At 43.2% G+C, this 22,484-nt stretch overlaps 1 protein-coding gene across 1 annotated transcript in view; it reads right to left on the bottom strand.

The window, feature by feature from the left end:
• Nucleotides 1-17,090: 17,090 nt before the first annotated feature.
• LOC117025133 (uncharacterized) overlaps nucleotides 17,091-22,484 on the bottom strand; it is a 69,195-nt gene continuing 63,801 nt past the window's right edge. The window contains exons 5-6 of the mRNA XM_033110906.1: nucleotides 17,698-17,816; nucleotides 17,091-17,499 (exon numbers count right to left, since the gene is read on the bottom strand). Coding sequence (XP_032966797.1) covers nucleotides 17,091-17,499; nucleotides 17,698-17,816 — 528 coding nt within the window. The remainder of the gene's footprint in view (nucleotides 17,500-17,697; nucleotides 17,817-22,484) is intronic.

The raw sequence follows: 22,484 nt of genomic DNA, 5'->3' as shown, positions 1-22,484 counted from the left end.
CACAGTTTTCATCACTGAAATCGTCCAAGGCATCTTCACACGTGTGCGTCTCTGGTTGTGAGGCACTCAGATGGACCCTGTGTCACTCTGTGGTATCTGTTCCATAATAGAGATCGCCCTATGATAAATCATGAACAAACATCAGGGAAATCCAAATTGAGGGCCATTCAATTGACCAACTGACCAACACTCTGCAAAAGTGTCAAGATTATGAACGACAAAGACAAATGATTCCAGGTTAAAGGAAACTAAGGAGACATAACCAGATGCAAAGTGCGATCCTGGATTAGGTCTTGAACCCAAAAAAGAACATCAGTGAGAAACTTGGTGATATTTGAATCAGGTCTATAGATTAGAGGACAGTCTTGTATCAGAAAATGTTCTGATTTTGATCGTTTTACAGAGTTTATATTAGATGTTAACCTTTGGAGAATATGGGTGAAGAGTACACAGAAAGTCTTTGTACTTTATTTGTAACATATTTGCAAGTGAAATCATTTCAGTATAGAGTTTAAAATATTTTAAAATTAAATTTTTAAATGTGAAAATAAAATCCTCAACCTTTAAAATGTTGCCATGGTCACCCCTTCCTGAAAACCTTTCCTGACCTCTTAACTATTGTAAATCCTACTTATGTTTACTTCTATATTAAAATGGTTTCTACTGTGACTTAGATGTTCATATACAGGCAGCCTGTAGGCTAAATTGACTTTCAATCCTTTTCACTTTTAGCTGGTGCAAAATTTCCCCTAATCCCGCCCTGCATATTTGATTTGTCACAGCTTCCTACCACTTCTTATTGTCTCGGATATCAGGCTGGCTTTACTCATTTCTATTACCAGATTTTTTCTTTTCTTTTTTTTTTTTTTTTGTAGTAGTTTAAACATTTTTACCAAAATCTTGAAATCTTGTTTAACAAATGAAGGAAAATATCTTTTCCTAGATAACTTGACTTCAGAGTCTGTTCAGATAATCACATTCACTGATTCATAGGGTCTGAATTAATGTTCACTTGACTTTTATTACATCATGAAAAGAAATGCTGTTTCATTTTTGAGTCAGAAATAGCCATTAGTCACCAAATTCCTAACACTGCTTTTAGAGTTTAGTAAGCAGTTGAGATTATATATGAAAATGAGGAGGTTCAGAAAGATTTTGAATTTATTACTCATTTCTCAGAAACCTGATGGGCTCATGGTTTCCGCAACCCATAATCCAGTCACCTGGAAAGTTTTTTAAAATATTGATGCCTAAATGTCGCGTCCAGAGATTCAGATCGTACTCCAATGCAGTAGGCTCTAGGCGTTCATGTTACTTCTTTAGGTTTCCCAAATGGTTCTAACGTGCACCGAGGTTTGAGAGTCACTGATCTTCCTTGATTGTGTTTGAAGTGATCAAGCATCCATTGTCCTGGGGAAAGGCTGTGACAGCCACTTGGGAAACTTAACAAAGTTTACCCCTTCCAGCACCCCTTGCTATGTAGGGCGGGTCAATGAGAAGAAATTTTACAGTAAAAGTTCTTGGGGAGCTTAGAAGCATGTAGATTTCAGGGTCACCCTCTCATAGATTCCGAATCAGTATTTCTACTGCATATCACGCCAATTACCTGTTAGCCACTTCATAGAAAGACCTACGTCTTTCTGTTGTTCAAAGATTTTTGAATCTCTTGTCCTGACCCATTTATTCCTCCCACCATTTTTCCTCGTCTTAGTCCTGCAAACTTCCAAATTTATTGCTCATGCTCCAGTTTGCATCTTCAACTTTCCCATTGGTCTTGACTTCTGGCATTTTCTTCTCCCTGACCCCTCGTTGACCACAGTATGGTCTCCCTCTGTGAATCTGCTTTAGTTTCCGTGGGAAGCTGCCCACACACCTGGGTCCACTCTTCCCAGGTATTTTTTTCTACCTCAGTGTCACCAGTCCCATCTTCCATATGCTAGATTTATCCCTGTTTGAGCCTCCCTGTATTAGTTGTTTAAAAGCCACATTAAAACTTAGTGGCTTAATACAACAAACATGATTCTATGGCATAACTGAATGTTTCTTCTAATTTGGACCAGCTGGCCCAAAGGGGGACTCACTCAAATCTTTGAGACCTCAGAGGGGATGGCTGAAAGAGCTTGGGGCCTCTCTCCATCTGATCTCTCATCCATCAATTGATCAGACGGGGCTTCTTCATAGGGTGGTGGAAAGGCTCCGTGGAAACAGCAAGAAAGAGCAAGCCCCAACGAGCAAGTATTTCTTCAAGCCTCTGTTTGCATTATATTTCCATGACATGTCCCACGGGCCAAAATAAGTCACATGGCCAAGTCGAAAGTCACTGTGGGAAGTGGCTACCTGAAGGCATGCCATTACCACAAATGTAGACCACAGCCTTCCCCCATCAGGTTCTTCATGCCCTTTGCATGTGCAGAATGTACTCCTTCCTTCCGAGGACCTCCAGAGCCTCATTCAACTACAGCATTCCGCTGAGATCCCCAGTCCTGGGATTTCTGTCAAGTCCAAATGGGGACGAGGCCGTTCCCAGGCTGTGGCTCCTCTGGATCTAGAAAACTTTAAATGACACAAGTGATATGCTCTGCACACATTCAACAAACAATGGGAGACAGGGACAGGATAATTGCAGTAAATACTTCCATTCAGAAAGGGAACTAAAGGAATCCACATAGCAGGCATGGATTCATGAGGATTCTGGAATCTTGCCAGGCGCGTGTTGCCAAGTCCCCTTGGATGCAATTCAGCAGGACCCCCATCCATTGTTCTCCAGTGCTCTGGGCCCCTCCTTCCTGGCTCTTGGCTTTGCCTTCTAAGACAGCCTTCCTTTTCCATAAGAAATCGCTTGTGTTGGCCCCTGAGGAGCTTTGCCAGCCAGTTTCTTACTTAAAATGTTGGGGGCCCAAAGACCATTTTGCAATTTGTGAAATCTCAGATCCTTTTACTCTAAGCTGCCCATGTTTTTCACGTGTTCATTTTCTTTTAATTAACACTTAATTTTTAACAGCAGTTTTATGTTCACAGCAACATTGAGGGAAAGGGTCAGGGGTTTGCCACATATTTCCTGCCTTCGCCTGTGCACGGCCTCCCCCATCCTCAGTACCCCCCACCAGAGGGGTACATGTACAACTGATGACCCTATACTGACACATCAGAATCACCCAAAGTTCACAGTGTATTTTGGGGTTCGTTATTGGCATTGTGGATTCTATGAATTTGGGCAAATGTTTAATACTTTGGATCCATCATTATGGTATCTAGCGTACAAGTACAGAGTAGTTCCACTCCCCTGAAAATCCTCTGTGCTCGGTCTATTCACCTCTTCTTCCTGCCCTACCCCAACCCCTGGTGACCACTGATCTTTTACTGTCTCCATAGTGTTGCCTTTTCTAGATGTTACTACATTGTTTTATTTTCAGAACAACTCTCTTTCAAATGTGTAGGTGTTCTATTATTTTCACTTAAGTCCACTACGTGCTCCAAAACCACATTTGTAATTTTTTGTGTGACTGGCCTCTCTCTACTTTGGGCGTACCCTGAAGATTCTCAGACACCCTTTGGTCTACCTGAGATGTTCCACTGGGCACCACCTCGTAAAACCCAAAACCCAAATTCAAGCACCAGTAATGGTAAAAAAATTAAAACAAAAACAAAACAAAAAAATAACCAGGAAGGAAGGGGTTTCTTTCTACAAAGGTGGAAACGAAGGGAGAGACCAGCCATTTGCATTGGCCAGATCTGGGACACTCAGTTCTGCCTGAAGATGTGGGGCATGGATTGAATCCTATTAAAGGTACAGAACTGGGACAACATCCAGAATTTGACAGCTGCCATCCCATCATATACTCGGTTTCCTGAACTTTCTTTTTCACATAAATTATTTTATAAGTATGTTTGTAGATTATTTCGTGGTGTTTATCATATATTATTTTAAATGGTTGGATGGTTCTTCATCAAATTCATATGTTCTAATTTACCACTCCTCTATAGTACCTTATTTAAGCAGTTTTGGCTTTTGCTGTTAAAATAAGTGCTGTCATCATCTTCCTACATTTTTACTTTAGAGTTCATTGATTATGATATCGTTTTCAATCTTTCAAGAGTTGGATCACAGAATAATAGTACAGAACCATGTTTAACACAAGTGAGCTAAATATTGTCTAGAAGAGTTGTACCAATATATAACACTGTCATCACCTGACCTGTTTCCCTGAAGATTTATCATCATTGAGTTTTATCATTTTTCTTTCTTTTCTAGAATTGAGCTGACAAATGGCATCTCTTGGTTTTCATTTTCATTTCTTTTACTTCTAAGTAGGGCAATTATGTTTCCTTTTGTTAATTAACCCAAATTAAATTTTCTTGTGTGAGATCTGTTCCAGTTGTAGAGTGTCAAATTAACATTAAACAAACAAAAAAATGCAAACAATAAATTTAACCGTGGCTTATTTTCTTTCTCACATAAAAGAAGTCTGAGACAGTCCAGTGCTACCTGGGCTCTCCAAGTTGTCAGGGACCCAAGCTCTGTAAATCTTTTTGCTCTATCATCTTCAGCAATGACTTCTACTGTAGGATCTGCATTCCAGTTGGCAGGAAGGACATGGAGGGTGGGGGGCAGAACAAGCCACTTCTTTTTAAGGACATTTTCCAGAAAGTGTGCACCACTTCTGTTTATATCCCATTGGTCAGCACAAAGTTTTATTTACAGAAAAAAGGAAGGACAGGTATCAGGTTGACGAGCTGTCTCTGCCACATACAGCAAACCTCCATCTTCCATTAGGGCTGAGAAAGTGCCAGCACCGGGAGGAAAAGATGGTGCAGTTCAGCAGAGAAAGTACAAGTGAGAAGAGCACCAAGCCTCGCTGCACAAAGAGATGGGTATGTGGTGGTGGGAAAATACCGCTCTGTGAAGTCAGGTGTTCTCTGATCCTGGGCTCTTTCTGATGCTTAACACTTAGTCCTCGCTCATAGGCCTTCCATCTGCTCCCCTAGTTCTCAACATTTTCGAGGCCCCACTGAGATCTCAACTCCTTCTGCAGCCTTCCCTTAACAGCCCAAGCATTTATGACTCATTTGAACTGAGACACCAAGATGGGTCTTTTAAGTTATCATTTCTATATGTGTAATCAACCCAGAGAAATTACAAGTTTATGGAAAGCAAGCATAGGACCTTACATTTATTTTATCAGTGGCCAGCACCGCCTACCTATCTGGTCTTCCATATTGTCTTATCTCAATTTAAGGATCCCTGCCTACTCCCAAATATCCTGTTTTTGGTAATCCAGAGTGTCCAATTTGCTCAGGAAGGTATCAAGTGTTTCTTTACACAATCAGCTTTCATGTTCTTCCAGTTGGTAAACAAACATTGTAACACTAGGAGAAGAACATTTGGGGCTTAGTAATAGGATGTTTTCATATTGTGTTTTGATTGCCACAGACCTGCTTTATAGGTAATTCAGAGTTATCAAAGAGTGTATTCCTGAAAATTGTTACATGTGGCTTGAAACTATATATCAGGGATACATTAAGTGTATGACAAATTGGAGGATGGTGCCTGATAATCAAGATGCAATAATCTGTTTCACAAAAGGGGGATAACTGTCCATTTATTTACAAATGTGTAATATGTATCAAGTGCCTGCTACCTACAAGGCACAATGCCAGATACTGTGGGAGATTCCAGATGGCTCAGACTAGGAATCTGCCCTTAGCCTTAGCTTTCAGCCTTGTAGGCAAGAAACACACACCGGCATGTTCGTATGTAACATTTTAGTTTGCCTTTTAACTGTTGAGGTAGAAAAAACTCCATTAGTAGAAAGAAAAATGTGCATGGGTTGACCAAGCACAAACAGGCAACCTAACAGCAGCTCAAAGCAGCCCTGGACTTTGCCCTGGAGAGAACTTTCAGTCCATGATGAGCCACCTCTGGCTTGCTCAGGTCCCTCTGGTCTCCTTCCCCAGGTTCTTCTCTGTCTTTTACCCTCACCTTGTGCCCTTCTACTATGATTGCTGCTTGTCTTTCCTGGTTGAGCTTCAGAATGCATCACTTCGTCCTTCAACAATCATCTGACCAAATACAAAACAAAATCTCCAACTTGCTCTTGCTATTGTGGACAAATAGCATTACTCCAGTGTGTTATCATGCTAATAGAGATTCTGTCTTTTTGCTTACCTTTACCAAGCATCAGCTACATTATCTACTTTTATATCCTACCTTGATAGCAAACAGCTCTAAGAGAGAGGGTTTGGTCATTGAGAACCCTGTCTGGCCATAGTGGGAAGCAAAAGGTACATAAAGGAGAAGGTAATAAAGTGCCCGGGGAGTGAGGACAGTATGGACCCACATAGGATGGCAAATGCATGGGCATTTGGGCCTTTGCAGTAGGTCTGTTGGGGGCAGCCATGTTGACTGTTATGCATTTTGGCTCTTACCCCATAAGAAGGCATAGAAGGAAAAGAAGGCATGAAAGGTGGGAGAGGGCCAGATTGTTGAGGACCTAGGCTGGGAAGTTAAGAGGCAGTGTGGAGCCATAAACAAGTGTGGTCTTGGAATTGGCTAAAAGAAACAGCCTGGTTCACATTCCCTCTCTGTTAGATAGCGACTGTCTGAATTAGGGCAAACTACTTATTTCTCAGGTGTAAAATCCAGATAATAATGCTGGCATCACATTCAATACATAGTAACGTCTTGTCACTCCACAGACATCATTAAGTAGTTTTTTTAAATATAGTATGCTGTAACATGGCTAATGGTTTGATTAGGCAGGCTGTAAACGACAACTTGACACAATTATAAATGAATTAGTTCTTTTATGGCTACAAAAGTATTCAACAGATCACTCGTTCAGATCCAATGGCTCCAGTTCCAGAAAGTTCTTGACACTTCTTGAGTTGTCAGGCTGAGGCTTGAAGAAGGAGGAACCCCAGGATTTCTGAGTCAAAGAAACCGCAGGGGATCCAGGTGCTTGGGCGTTCCTCTTCTCTGGTTGCCAGGCGGGACGCCCCTCAGCCTAAAAATATCTTCACAGGGAGCTGGGGCAGGGAAGGGAAGAAGCAGTATGGGACGCGCAGTGGGAAGATTTTGGCAAAGAAAGTGAGAGGATGCCAAGGAAATCTTATTTTACTTAGAGATATGGCTTAAGGCCAGTCTCTTTCCTTCCCCCTTTGCCGTGGAAAGTAGAACTCAACATTGAGAAGCCACCACCCTCTTCCTTTCCTCTTTGCAACTCTCATTCTGCTGCTCTACTCTGGCAGGAACGAGAGGGCGAGGAGAGGAGGGCAGTGAGGTGAACCCCAGCCGGGTTACTCGCTTCTGGTACCTGAGCTGCTCACCTGCTGAGGGATCCAGTGCCCTCAATTCTATGCTTATATCATGACCATAGTTGAGAAACCCCATCCCTCATCCTATGTCGCCCCACTCAGAAATTGGGCTTTGGAGAGCCTTCTGAGCGAGGGGCCCAGGGCTAACTCTGCCCAGCAAACTGAGGTTATATTCGAGGGGTGTTTCTGGTTGGCACCTTAGGCATTGTAGCTTGTTGTGTATAGAACCCCTGATATACTGAAGAGGCTCCAGGTGGAAGGAAAGAATGAACAAAGAATGTAGAAGGAAAGAAGGTAGGCGTGTCCTCAACCTACTTCACCAACCACAAGCAAGGCCTTTAAAAATTGTCTGCCTTTGGATTGCAAATAATATACCAGGATTATCTCAGTTCATCAGATCTCATGCATACTTTACTTGGTGACAGTCCGAAACCAAGACCAAAGGTCCCTGGGAATGAGAACTGTGCCTGGAAGACTGAGGCTTGGGAGACAGGAAGAAGAAATTGAGTAGAACTTGAAGGAAGACAGCTCTCACTGGCCTGTGCAAATGGGGGCTTCAGGTCTTTGGCATGAAGGAAATGGATATCGGGGCAGGAGCAGTCAAGGGGTGGATGACGGGCCGAGGGTTAGAGGCACACAAAGTTCCATCAAGGGGTACACGGGCGTGGGTCATTTTCATAGAATCAGTTTCCAGAGTCTAGGTTCCGTATGTGGTGCTCTTTCCTAAGACTGATCCCACTGAGGCACTTCCTGGGCTAGTTCTCATTACCCATCTTCCCTTTTGCAGGGGCCCCCATGGCAGGAAGGTCCACCTGACGTGCAGGCTGCCTCACTATGAGGCTCGGCCTCCCTGAGGAAAATCCTCCAGGTGCCAAAGAAAGGGTCAGCTTGAAATATTGATGTCTGCATCGCAAGTATATATTTTGCATTGATTTCAAGTAGGGGGAGGTGAAAGATTAAGATTATAGTTTCAGATTATATTATGTGGAGTATTTTCTTAAACATTTACTCAAACTCATAGGGGAACAATTCCTTCTAGCTTTTGACAAAAGATTGTTGTGTGTTATAAGCCCATATTCATTTCTTAAATGTGGGGGGAAGTCTTCTGCTTGCTTCAACTTTTCCGCACATTTAGTGCTGGGAATTTCAACAAAATACTGTCTTGTTCTAGCAATAAGCAATATTCATTCATGATAGATAATCTTTTTTTAAAAAAAGATAGTTTCCTTTTCTTTGTGTAATGATGACTATAAAATTTTATGTTGTAATTATTTTATTTCACCCAATTATGTACTGATATAAATTGTAATGGTAAATCAACCTAGAATATTGATTAACATGTAGAGTCTTACGGTGACAAAAAATTTTAACTTTTTCAATTTTGAATTAATAGTAATCACAATAAATCACAATGTCATGTACATGGAACTATGAGTGCAAGGAGGAATAATAAATGATGGAAAATGTCTGGCTGTTAAAGCGCCTATTCATGTGCTTTTTGAATAGATGAACGAGGGTATTTAATACATTTAATCAAATGATTTAGTAATTTAAAAGTCAGTGTGTCAGAAATTATATATTTCCCAATTAGTTAAGCTTGCAAGAAAAGTTTTATGTTAACTTAAAAATGTGTGAAGAGGATACATAGTTTTTCCAAAGATGTTAGGAGATCCCAGAACGAAGGATTTCGTAGATCTCTGCCCTATGAAGTGGGAAATGAATGCAGAAAGGGAAGGGGGTGGGGGAAGAGGTGTCAGCCCACTGGAGATTTGCCCAGAGGTGGGGTTGGGTCCCTAGGCTTTTCTGGGCTGTCTCTGCCTTGTTGTAAGGATGTCTTGACTGGCTTTCCAAGAGAATATAAAGCAGGGGGACCCTGAGTTGGAACACTTCACTCTCCAGAGTGTTTGCTCAGATGTGAACTGGAGTTATGATGGACTATACTGGTGTATTCTGACTGTAGCGTGCCCTGAAGTTCATTCTGTGATAGTCTCAACTGTGCAAGAGAAACAGATGGTGAAGTGGGACATGGCAGTGGAGGAGTTAATCAGACTTCCTGTAATGCTAACATCTGATGAAGCTGCCATTTAAGGGAGAAGATGTGGTACTTAAAAAGGCACGATGGACCGTGTAGATTATCTCCTAGAGCCTTGGAAGACTCAGAGTATAGGATTTAGGCGTGCTCATGCTCAGCTCCCAGGCAGAGATGGGGTTCTCCATCCCCCTGTTAGTGGCCATGGCTCGCCGCTCTCCTTGACCTCGTCTACCCTCTGCTCGTGCTAACTGCTCCATCCATTTCACCCTCCTCTCCTGTAGCTCTTCAGAGAGTCATCACTTGCTTAAGCTGTTTGCCAGCAAAGGCTGTTTGAGCAGAAGGTACACTGGGTTCTCTGGGTTTAAGGAAAAGCTAATCCCTTTAGAAGCCAGTTTCCCCGCGGCTCCAGAAGTTGTTCTGTATGGTGTGCCCAGTTCCCACAAGGACAGGCTGTGTCCTGGAGTGTTGACTCTGGGGCTGGCCTGGCGGGAACAGTGCAGGTGGGAGGGACTATGTGAGGCCTGCTGAGACGCCCTGTTGGCAAGTGGAAAGGAAGGGAGTTCTGAGGCAGCCCAGCCTGTGGTCCTCACAGCGCTGAAGGCCGAAGAGAAAGCCTGACAGTGTGAAGTGGCACCTCCAGTTTAAAGTTAAAATAATAACCTTCTCAGTTCGCTTTTCCTTAATTAAACCTAACGTTGCCTTTATGATGGGAGCGTATCACTGTGGTCTTCAAGGTCAGGTATGAGGTCCGTGAGGTCAAAACGATTTCCCTAATGATCTTTAGACTTTTTTTTTCTTTTAATGTTTATTTTCTCATGAGTGTGTAGGAGAAGAAAAAGTTTTCCTCAGCCCTCTTAGGGTTCCTGGTTGGGTCTGAAAATTAAACTGACAAAGACAAATTAACAGGTGAACAGCCTACATATTTATACTGAATTTTTTACAACTACACGGAAGCCCTGACAGGAGAATAAAGCAGGAAGAAGTGACAAGAGCTGGAAGCTTTTATACCTTTCAAACAAAGGAACAATGAATTTGCAAAGAATTGATAGGACAAAGAAGTTTGGGCTAGGAGTGGGACTGGTGAAGAAGTATCTAAAAAGAAAAGGGTGAGTTTAACGTTTGTTTCCAGAACTCTGTCTCTGGGCTGATGAATCCATCTGCAGTAAAAGGAGATTTATATCCTTCCCGGGGGTGGGGGGGCGGAGGAGCTTTTTTTCTATTTACTGCTTCTTAATTGCCTTCAGCTCAAAATAATTTTTAAGTCAAAGAGGCATATTTTGAGGTGGCATATTCTGGTTTCCTTCAAGTACATTGTGGAATTTTCCAGAAGCCTTGTGACACATGATGACATCTTTGCTCTGATGGCAAACAGAATGTGTGCTTTTGAATTCTCAAGTTTTAAGATTTCCCAGTTTTAATTTTTATTACAGTAAACATCCATAAATATAACTGATAGATATAGCAAAAGCTCATTGGGGCTTTCAGTAATTTTTAAGAGTGCTAAAGAGTCCTGAGACACAAATGTGTGAGAATTGCTGCCTTGGCACTTATATTTCAGCACCTGTTTTGTAGATTGGGAAAGAGGTCCCAAAGAGAGGGGATCGATTGCTAAAGATCACACAGAGCGTGAGGCAGAATTGGGAAGAAAACTGTACATATGGCACTGCCTAGGTCACTTTGTGATTAACCGCTGGCCACAGCACTGAAACATACAATTGCTTTCTTCCCTCCAGTATTTGGGGCAGCAGCTTACCTGCCCCCTTTACCTCACTCAGGCCTCCCTCTCTACCACACATGGGGAGGAGGGGGTCTTTCAGTAAGAGAATGCAGCAAAACAACGCTCCAGGAGGCCGGGAATATTAGCCAGATTGGCAACGTAGGGTTGGTTTGTGCTCCTCCCTGAAGGATGTTAGGTTTTTCTGGATGGAGCCAGAAGCAGGTCAGTTTGGGACAGGAGCAAATGAGATTGAAGCAGCAGAGCAAGGCAGACTTGTCTGCAGCAGACTCAGTTTGGACTGAAAGGTGACCGGATGGGAACAGTCAAGGTCTGTTTTGGATTCCAATTGCAACCCTTATTTTGCTGTGACCAAGGTTACCTTCTTTGTATTAATGGACTGTTCCCATGGCCCTTTCAGGTACATCATGGGACATAACAGTTGGGGCACCCATAAGAGGAGCTTTAGAATTATCTAGTCCATTTGCCCATGTATTCAACAGTGTTTGTTGAATCTCATGCAGGTCTGGGCTTTGGGCAAACAGTGACAAGACAGACACAGGCCCCACTCTCATGGAGACCACCTTCTAGCGGGGTGGTCCAACCCCTCCTTTTTAGATACCAGAGGCTCAGAGAGGTGCAGTAACTTGTTTAAAGTCACACAGCCAGGTGAGAAAAGAATTTACTGAGTATTTACCATGTGCCTGGTCTCCTGGGGGATACATCAGAAATAAGTGACCCAGTCTATGCCACGAGCGAGCTTGTTAGAGAGATGAGACTTATAGCCAAAATAATATTATGAGGCTTTACAGGGCAAAGGCTAGGTGAGTATAAAGTAATTGTTTAAGTGCTTTAATCACTTAAGGGCAGTTTTTGTGCAAAAATAATTCATTCAAGGGGGTTAGTTTTTGTGTTTGTTATTTTTTCTTTAGGGTTTAAGTTATCAAGCTACACATTTAAAACTCAAGTTCTTAAATTCAAATTCTACTTAAAAATAGATTAAGATTTATTAATCTAGCAAATTTGAAAAATCATTTTTGAAGATCTTAGATTAATATGTTCTGTCACTTATAAATCCAGTTAAACTACTTTAAACATTTTAAGCTGCATGTACAAATTTAATACACTTAATTCCCTTTTTAAGTAACTCAGTTGCCTGACTTAAAACATCCTGAGTATACAAATAACCTCTTAAAGAATGAATAAGTCACAATCTTATAAGTATGGCGAAGCTTAATTTTTCTTAGATATTTCAATACTATATAAAACTTAGTGAGACTTCCACTTAAAATCAAAAGCCTAGATTCGTTAATTAAATTTTAACTTGAAATTCCAACACTGACCTATTTATAACTTAAATAGGCCAAATTATCCTAAATGTTCACGTATCTAAAATACCGAATGTGCACAGATTTGTAAGGCAAAATATTGGTGCTATTGTTTTGATACTCTTAAACATATCTATGCCGTTTTAACTCTTTCTGAAATCAGACAAATTAGGGAATGATTTAGATCATCCAATCATATTCCGGGAATTACCTTCTCATAGATTTTTAGGGGTGCTTTCTCAGCTTGCTAGAGGTGGCACAGCCAGCAGAAATTTGGGCCAGACACTGACTAGACTCTCACCTGTTGCCTTGATGTCAAAAACACTCAAGTCGTGTCCCTATGCACGGCTTTTACATTCAAGTTAGACAATCATTAATTCTACTGCTGCTCAGGGAAAATTGTGACTTCCATTCTGGTCATTGGATAGAATTTTGCTTTTCGTTGGATCTTAAGATATGGAAAAGTATTTTATGTCAAACATAAAACACTCTCAAATTGAGAGAATCCTGCACTGTTCGATCCCCTCTACTTTTAGAACCTGACAACTCTTAGGAATATTAAGATGTTGATGTGTGTTCTACTGAGGGTAGTAAGTTATTTCCATATGTGACAAAGGACTAGCCTTACCCCTCCTTTAAAATCACATTGTCAGAACAGGAGGCCCTGGCCTTCAGGGGATTTGCAGTTATTCATTCTTTCCTATAAGTCTATCATGAGCTACTTAAATAGTTACATATTGTCAAATATGTGTCTTGAAATCCCCCCACCCCTGAACCTAGCACAGGAAGCCCCATACATTTATTAGGAGTGTAACAAATGTTGAAGGAATTAAATAAGCAACTATGATGAAAAGGTAGAATCTAGTGGGAAATTGATTTAGAGTTGATTGAGTAGGGACATACAGTGAAGGTTAGTTTTTGAAGAAGTTTAGCAGTGAAAAGGGTATAAGCTGATGGAAAGGCAAGGTCTAAGTATTCTGTAGGTTAATGGGAATGAGTGAGTTCAGAAAATGTAATAATAACAAATTTATTGAGTACTTACTATGTGCCTAGCTCCATTTTAAATGTTTTATATGTATTAACTCATTTAATATTCCCAATACTCCTAATAAGGTAGATATCATTATTCTTGCCATTTGCCAGAATGAGGAAACTGAGGCACAGAGAGACGTCATTTACTGTTATACTGTTTGTGTGATGATTTACTTTAAGATATTTAACTTTGGTCCCCCTGAGTAGCTAGTTAGCAGTTGAAGTCTGCTAATCACTCTAGAGGTGGTCCTCTCCCCCGAAACTCTCTTCCCAAGCTTTCTGTCTGGTTCTGCTGCCAGAGTATTGTTCTGTTTACCTTGAAGTGAGTCTTTCGTGCAAGGACCTTGTTGGAGTGTTTGAGGATAGAGCAGGGCCAAACCAAGCTTACAAAAACAGATTTGGGCTAACAGTTTTGTGTCTGCTTGCCAGTAGATGTTTGCGCCTTTAGCGGAATTTGAGCCAAGACTTGTTGCCATGGTAACACGCACCTGTTGGTGCGCTTGAAAGGGACTGCTGTACCCTCTGATCGCCAGGGGATCCTATGTGTGTCAGAAACCCACACAGTTGCTGAGGGCAGTGCAATCGCCTATGGTCACACAGCAGGGAGGTGGCAGCCAGTGCTGAGCCCCTGTCCTCCGGCTCCCTAATTAGCACACCACACTGCCTGTCTGTAAGAGCAGACTGATCACAAGTGAACAGGGTGTTAGTGAAGGGCAGGGCTTTGAGGCAAAAGGCATAGCTGAGGCGGTAGTATTTTAAGAGGGAAGATTCCTTCACGTCAGAAAAGGAAGAGGTGATGGGGCGAAGATGGTGTGTGCCTCTTCGGGTACGTCAAAAGGCAGAAGGAGGAAAGCAGCTTCTGCCTGGTAGACTCGATTTCTTTGGTAAAGTAGGAATCAAAGATTTGGATTGAAATAAAGGGGGTGGGGTTAGTACCGGGGTAAGTTCAGTGGTGATGGGTGCAAAGTCCCTTTTGTTTCTCCCACTTCTGTGCTTCGGGAAGCAGGGTGGTCCAGGACCAGGATTGTGGAGCTTCTCTGAAGGGAAGTCTTGTGTGGCCTGAGGGTCAAGGCAGTTGTCCCAAACCTGGTGCCTATCAAGATGTTAAAGTCATCCAAGTGGAGGCCTGGGAACCTGCCTGTCCTTCTAATGATCAGTGAGAAGAGGAACAAAGAGCAGCCTGAAGGACCACGTAGGCAGAGACACCCACACAGCAGGACTGGCCAGTCTGGAAGGGGAAGGGGCACTTTGCTGTCCCTTCCCAGAGTGCCTGGGAGCGTTCAGGATGGCCATGGTGAATTTTAAAATTCTCTGAGGTCAAAGATTAGAACGGTCGGTTCTGGAGAAGATGCAATGACTCTGCCTTTTGTTTCTCTGCAAGAGCTGATGAATAATTCAAGGCCATGGTAAAGAAGTGAGTTCTGTGAGACAGGCCAGACCAGAGCAGGGACATCTTGGTGGGTTGCCATGGGACTGAGTTCTCTCTCCATGCTGTACACTCCTTAGTGTCCTTGGCACTGATCCCACACGGCTCCCCTGGAGCCATGCTCCTTTTCAGCCAAGGGGATGAATGTCTGCTACTAAAAGGCCCTGGAAGAACATTAAAACTCAGGCAGAGACAAGCAGGCAAGAAGAGGCCAGCTGACTTCCTCTCAGGCATTTGCATTGACCCATGAGGACAAATGAGGGGGTGCTGCCAAGGGAAAAATGAGGGAGAATCCCATGGACCTGCTGGACCTCACTCCTGCCTGTCCTGTGATGGCCGTGGGCGTCCTTCCCCACTCATAGGAGACAGTCTCTTCTCGAAGGACAATGCCTGCTGTATAAGCAGTCCTTTTCAGAGACTCACCTTTGATTTAGATTCTCTCATTTGAAGGAGTGACGTCAAGAGTCCTGAAATGCAGCAGATGCCACTTGCAGCTGGCAAAGCAGACACCTCAGTCAGAGAGATAATAATCAAAGTGTCTGGACTTTACCTACAAATCCAGCTGTCACGATATTGTCATTGTATCCCATAACACTAAGAAAATACCTTTGAAGCACTTGAAATGCACAAGACACCACGCTGCTTCTCTTGTAAGAGCAGCTGTGCAAAGGTCCTGGTACCAATACCCAATTACCCAAGGGGAGACCTGGCTTCTGATTTCCGCAGGCTTCTCTCCGCTTTCCTCACCATATGGAAGACTGCCTAAGGCTGCCACACAGGAAGCTAAAGAAAAGAATGTCTGTTGACTATAACTGAGATTCAGAGTATAAAGTTTTCACATAGTTTTCAGTAAACACTATTCAGCTTTATATAAATGTGTTGTAGCAACTCAGTCATAAACTAATTTGAGAAACATTGGCAGCCAAATCACGGTCTTCTGTGGTGGGATAAGGGAGTGGATGTTGATCTCAATAACGCTTCATTAATCTTTAGCAATATGTCCCCAAAATGCAGAGTAAGGAACAGCTGTGTGGTTGCAAATCCTTCTCAACAAACAGTCAACCCCTGGCAACTTAGAGTCAGAATCAGTCATTCCCTGGGGTCAGTGTGGTCTGATAACTTTTTGGTCACTCAGGGAAAATTGAGCATCTATTTCATTAAAACAGATGTCCCCACTTTTTTTGTAAAGTTGTGCTCCCTGTTATCTTCCCAAAAAACACGCACGTGGGGGTAGGCGGAATGATGTGAGGGAGGTCTTGAGAGAGAGAGAGAGAGAAAGAGAGAGCGAGACAATGTGCGTGCGTGTACTGGAGGGTGGGGGAAGGGAGCTGAGAGTAGGAGTTACTGTTCATGAAGACAGAGCATTGGAAATCCACGCAGTCGTTTCAAGCCAGGACCAAGCACCCACAGAACAGCTAGGAGTTATTAGGTTGGTGCAAAAGGCGTTGCGGTTTTTGCAATTATTGTTAACCTTTTAAACCGCAATTACCTCTGCACCAGCCTGCTAGGAATGAGATAGATTGAGGCGATACTATGACTGATGACAGAACACTTTGTATGAGTAAACTCTATTCCAAGCTGCTCTGGTCTAAGTGAGCGTGTCCCCCCACAAGTCACATGTTAAAACTTAACCCCAAAGTAATAGTATTAGGAGGTGGGGCTCTTGGCAGATGATTAGGTCATGAGGGCAGAACCCTCATTCATGAAATTAGTGCCCTTATCTGAGCAACCCCAGAGAGTGCCCTTGTCCCTTCCTCCATGTGAGGACCCAGCGAGAAGACAGCTGTCAGTCGGCAAGCGGCTCTGTCAGACAGCAGATCTGCCAGCGCCAGGACCTTGGCCCCCCCGGGCTCCAGAACTGTGAGAAATAAGTTTCTGTTGTTTACAAGCCACCCAGTTGGAGGTATTTTTACCACATGAATGGACTAAGACACACACCTTTACATGTTTTGGGAAATGTGTGATCTGGAGGAACAACATGTCCCTATTTCACAATACAATGCAGGACAATGGACTCCGTAAGGAAAGAAAAGAGCTGGGGACCCGCACCGGAGGGAGACATGAATTCTGCAGCTGGCAGTGGGAGATGGGAAAGGCTTCCTGGAGAACATTTGTGTTGGCAGCCCCGGCACGTCTACCTTCCAACTCAAGGGGCCGGTCACCTGGCAGCGCTCTCACCTCTGAGCTTAGGATTCTGTGGTACCTGTGTGAGGGAGCACTCTCCACCCCCATTTTGCTCTCTTTTTATATGGAGGGGTTGGAAGGTTGAAAACGACTCTTCCAAGGCTTCCTTGCAGCTAGAACGTCTACGTGAGAAGGAGAGTCTTCCCAGGAGCTGCCCTTGCCTGAGATGTGGACGGCAGACGTGAAGCAGAGTCTGTCCTCTATGGTGATGGCCGACGAGTCCCGTCCAACAGACCTGAGTGTGGCAACAGCTGGCCGCCAGGTCCCAGCTTCACAGGGTGAGGTGGTGGGGGCAGCAGCTGTGGCCGTCGCAGCAGCAGCAGCAGCCGCAGACGCAGCAGCCTGTTCTCTGGATGCGACCAGTGGATTGATCTCGAAACCAAAAGTCCGTTGGCAGCTCCCTGACTTCTGCTCCTGCAGCATTTCCAGTCCAAAGTACCTAGAGTAGCTTCTGTGTCCTGCGCTGAACCTTGAGGAATAGAGATGTAGTGAATGGCCATTAACAATCCCCACAGATAAATATTCATAGTAATACAGAGAACGTTACGGCTGACCTGGTCACGGTCACATTCACTTCACCTATTTGTGAGCCTCCCACAAGTTGGCTCTGTTCCTCACCCAGGGTCCTGGCATTGATATCCAGCAGCCCCATCCTGCGGAGACTCACCTTAGTGAGCGCTTTGTTGGTTTGTTGCCTCTCTTCCCTTCCTTCACACTGTTTCCTTCTGCCTCTGTTCTTTCCACAGCTGTTTCTTCTCTGGCTTTCCCTCTGCCGTCGCTTTTCTTCTACCCACCATCAAACTGCGTAAGCCCTCGGCCCTTTGCACTTCTATCTCGGTGCTCTCTCCCTTAGAAAAAAATGTATTTGTTCTTTCTTTTGTCACTTCCTGACTGTCAAGTGTGTGCTCAGTGCTGCGGCCAGTGTTAAGATGAGTGGCAAGCCTCATGCTCAAGGAATTTAGGTTAGTAAGAGAGGTAAGTTGGGTATATAAAATGAACATGCTAGAATAATGAGCCTTATAGGACAGGTACCAAAAAGGGCTTTGAAATGGAAGGTAGGAAATCAAGAAGGTTTCAGGAAGAAAGCAGCCTAGGAGCTGATCTTGCGAGGGCTTTGGTAGGTGAAAATAGACTTCAGAGAGAGGATATCATTTCAACAAGAGGAAAAGGCATGAGAAACATTGCACAGAAGTGAGAAAGTACAAGATACATAGGAAAATTTTATACTCAGACGCTTACAGCAATCTGGTAGTTAGGCTGTAATCTCCATGAGCTCAGGAACCTTGTTCACCGGCTGTCTCTATTCCCAGGACTCAGCGTTGCGCCTGGTACACAACAGGCATGCAATATATATTTGTTGAATGAAAACATAGAGTGATGAGTATTCTCTCCCATTGTGCCAGTGGATGAGTCCATCCACCTGCTACAGCTGGACAATAGGCCTGAATTAAGAACTCCCAACATCCACATTTTCCATACACCCCAGCCAAAAGAGCTCTCTCCTTACTTTACTTCCTATTCTTCCATAGTTAACCAATCCACACGGCTAAAGGCACCACCAACCATCAGCTAATTTGATGGTTCTACCTTCCAGATACATCCAGAATATGACCGCCTTTCACCACTTCCTCTGTTACTCTCCAGTCCATTGCTCACTTTCCACTCTTGACCCCTGAAAAAGACGGCAGCCGGAGGGATCCTTTGCAGGATGTAAGCCGCAGCACATCACTCTTCCCGCGTTCTCTAAGGCCTTAAGGGAGCAGGCCCCCTGCTAACTAGGAGGAGCCCATACATTCAGGAGGAATAAATCGCCTACTTCTGTTAGTCCCATGCCAGCAAGTTTCTTTCTCACACATGGTGAGACATGCACTTTAATCTTTTTCCCACTTTCTTCCAACTCTTGTCTATTACACGGAACTGTGTTTTTCCTTCTCCTTTCTTGGTTTCGTTTGTGAGCCAAAAGACAAGCTCTGTGAAGTCTAATAAACTTAAGAATAGGTATACTGATTTAACTACCCTGGTGTTTGGAATGAAATGAGATTAAGCCAAGAACCAACGTTGGCATCTTCTGGTTTGCTAGAACTTCATGTCTGCAGGGTCCTTGAAGCACCCCGTAAGATGTTTCCATTGCCTCCTCCCCCTCTCCAAAGTAATCTGCTGTTCTCTGATTTCTGGCCTCATTCAAGTTATAGAATGGTTCCAAAGTAAGTTCTTCCTCTTTGTCTAGGGATTATTGTTTTTATATTATGTTTTGTTTAAGTATTAGTATTAAAAAAGAAGGTTTTCTTCGTTCTTTCCTTTGCAATAAACAGTTTTCACCAATATTACTAATTAAATAGGCATTCGTGGTGTTACCCTTAAGATATAATCACCACTTATTACACTGTTTCTGTGGAAAAACTAACTAATTTATTATAAAAGGAAGGAAGGAGCAAAGAAAGATTATTGCATAAAAAAATGGAAATTATTTAAAAAACACATTCATTAACTCCTTTTCCTTTTTTTTTTTTTTTTGATTCATTGTTGGAGGGGAAGGCAGAGTGAGTTTTCGTCCCCAACGTCAATCAATTCACAATATAAAAGAAGGAGCAATGCAACTACACACACACACACACACACACACACACACACACACACACACACAGACACACACACACAAATGAAGCCGCCACAAATTTCAAACTAGAGCAGGGCACAAGAAGTCCATCTTAATTAAGATAAATGGCTTTGCCAATGGAAAGCCCTCGCCTCTCTATCCACCACTGTGCTCTCAGAAGCTGAGAAGACAAAAAGCTTCAGAGAGCTTAAGTCAGACTTGCTCAGAGGAGGAAACACTCCGGGGAACACACTGTTTCGTTTCACAGCACACCTCCTTGTGGCTGGGGCCGAGGGCCCCTAGGAATCTATAAAAAGGAGACAGGACATTCATTTTGATTTTGTGAATCCTATGCAGAGAATCCAGCCAGGCTAGGTAAGTGGAAATAAAGGGATGGGCTAGGACCAGGATTTAGAACTTGAAAATATTTTGCTGCTTGAGAGAGTGTCTGTAAGCTGACCGTGATGACAGTCGGAGGAAGGCCTTAGCAGATGCATTTCCCAAGCATTTGCAGACTTAATGAACCCACAGAGCATCCCGGGGGGCAGGGCAATCACATTATTACCAGATTACGGCAAGGAAGTGGGGAAATCTAAGGGTGTAAGTGAATGATGGGACATCGGGAGAGAGCATCTCAGTCTGAGTTTTCATAAACACTTTGACTTCCAGGAGGGGCAGGGAAAAAGGATGGCTTCAAGTGTGCCTGCGGTGACAGGGAAGATGGAGGTGATTTTCCAGTGCACAGTTAGTCCCTTGCCTCTGTTTTCATGTGAATGCTGCCTGTGCCTGCAAAAACCACCTCTTTGCTGTGGACATCCATCTTGGCTGTGTCATGCCATTGGCTGCCCAGCATTTTCCAGGACCCTTCTTCAGTTTGAAAATGTTCAGATTTATGATCCCATTTCCCCAGGAAGGAGCCAGCAGTTCATTTTCCCTTTTTTTCTTTCTTTTTTTTTTTTTTTTTTGCAACGGGAGAGAGGCATGGGACTGGCCTCCTCAGATGCACCCATGTAAGACTTTGATTAGGAGAAGAGTTTTCAGAGTCAGGGGTGTTGAGTGGAAGACTTCTGACAAAGCTGACAGACATTCGGTCTGCAGAGGTGGAGGTTGAGGTGGTGCCAGGGGTCCCAGCGGCCGTTCCTGCAATGCTGTAACAGCAGAGTTTCTTCTGGAACAATGATTAGAGGGTTGGTCCTAGCTGAGTACCTCCAAGCCTAATCCTCTAGCCCCCCCCCCACCACCAGATATTCTTCGTAATAGCCAATATAGTCCAGTGAATACAATTGAGTTAGCTGCAGTGAATTCTGCTGTTTGCAACCAGGAACTCTTACTCATACTCCTTGCTCATAAAGGGGATGCCAAAAAACTCAGTAGTCAAAATGAATATTTTAATAAGCATTTAGGTATTCCAACCTTGCAAAGAAAAAGTGTGCATGTGTTTACCCTGATTTTAAAGACAAAGGAGCAGAGTCTCAGAGACGTCTAGAAATGTACTCGAGTGAATTAGTACACCCAGTTTAAAACTAGAACCAGTTATTTTGACTCCTACTTCAGTGCTTTCTCCACAAAAACTTGCCTTATTAAGTGAGGAAACTTGAGTCACATTCTTGACTGAATTTAACTAGAAATTCTCAAAAACATTTTTAAAAATCTGCTAAGTGGCTGCTGGCTTTGGTTATTGACACGGCTGTGAACAGGGCTGGGACTGGGAAAAGAAGGACAACATTTAAAAGGGTGTCGAAAAGTGCAGTGGTCAAGATAATACTTGAACGCAATGATTTTAAAAATCAAAATTAATGAAAAAAATCTTTGAAGAATGAAATATCAAAATTTTAAATGAAAACAGGATCCGCTTGACTGATTTTTCTCTTTATCTCAAGCTCTGACATAGTTACTGATCCTGTCTTTAGGGAATTTATATACGCATTATTTTGAAATAAATTAATAGCACAGATTAAGCTACCCAGCTGCCTCCTCAGATATTCAAAGTTTGAATCTTTTTCCACCTGGTTTGTGAATTTTCTCCAACAGAACACACAGCAGAATCTCTCTACGAGCATTCCTGAGCTCACAAATTTGGATTAGATCAGAATAGCCACATCCAGACCTGTCTGGATCTTGCAGAAATATTAGCTCTGGCTGAATATCTAGAATAACAATGTAATGGAGACCAACTAAAACACAAAGAGACATAAGATTAAATTTTAATGACTATCTGGGCTGTTGGCTGTCTGGCACCTCTAAACAGACGCCTTGATAAATCATGATGATGATAATGGTGATTAGCATTGATTTGACTCAAAGTGCCACAGACTGTGTTAGACACTTTAAACAGCTGATGCTTCTTCTTACAAGAAGTCTGAGGGCATCAGGACTGGATTTTCCCAGCAGGCCAATGGACATCGTGAGACCGATGGCCCGGGGAAAACCTTACTTTCTCTTTGATGAGTGATGGGAGCAGTGGAAAGACAAAGCAGTGACCTTCAAACCTGCAATGTCTGTCCAGTGACCCGGCCCCACTGCGTTATCCCTGCCATGTTGTCAAGTCGGTCCAGCCCCAAAGGATAGCCTCACATGCTTTTATGATCATTACATAAACCTAGAAGTTCTGATGTGGGAAGAGATTCTTCAGAAGGCCTTCTAAGACGGATGGGGAAACTGAGACCCAGGTAACTAAAGCAATTTCAGTAGTAAAGCTGGGACTGGAACCCAGTTTTTCCGGTCCCCAGGTGGAACTCCATTCACTGCATCATACAGCCACTCAGTAAGTCCTCCATTCTACGTATCCAAAGGATACGCTTCATCAGCGAAGCTGATAGACTGCCCTTAAAAGATGTAGTCTGTAGAGCAGAGGTCAA

Source organism: Rhinolophus ferrumequinum, chromosome 7 (genome assembly GCF_004115265.2).
Source record: "Rhinolophus ferrumequinum isolate MPI-CBG mRhiFer1 chromosome 7, mRhiFer1_v1.p, whole genome shotgun sequence".
NCBI lineage: Eukaryota > Metazoa > Chordata > Mammalia > Chiroptera > Rhinolophidae > Rhinolophus > Rhinolophus ferrumequinum.
Note: the sequence above shows the minus strand (reverse complement) of the source record. Positions and strands in the feature narration are given on the sequence as shown.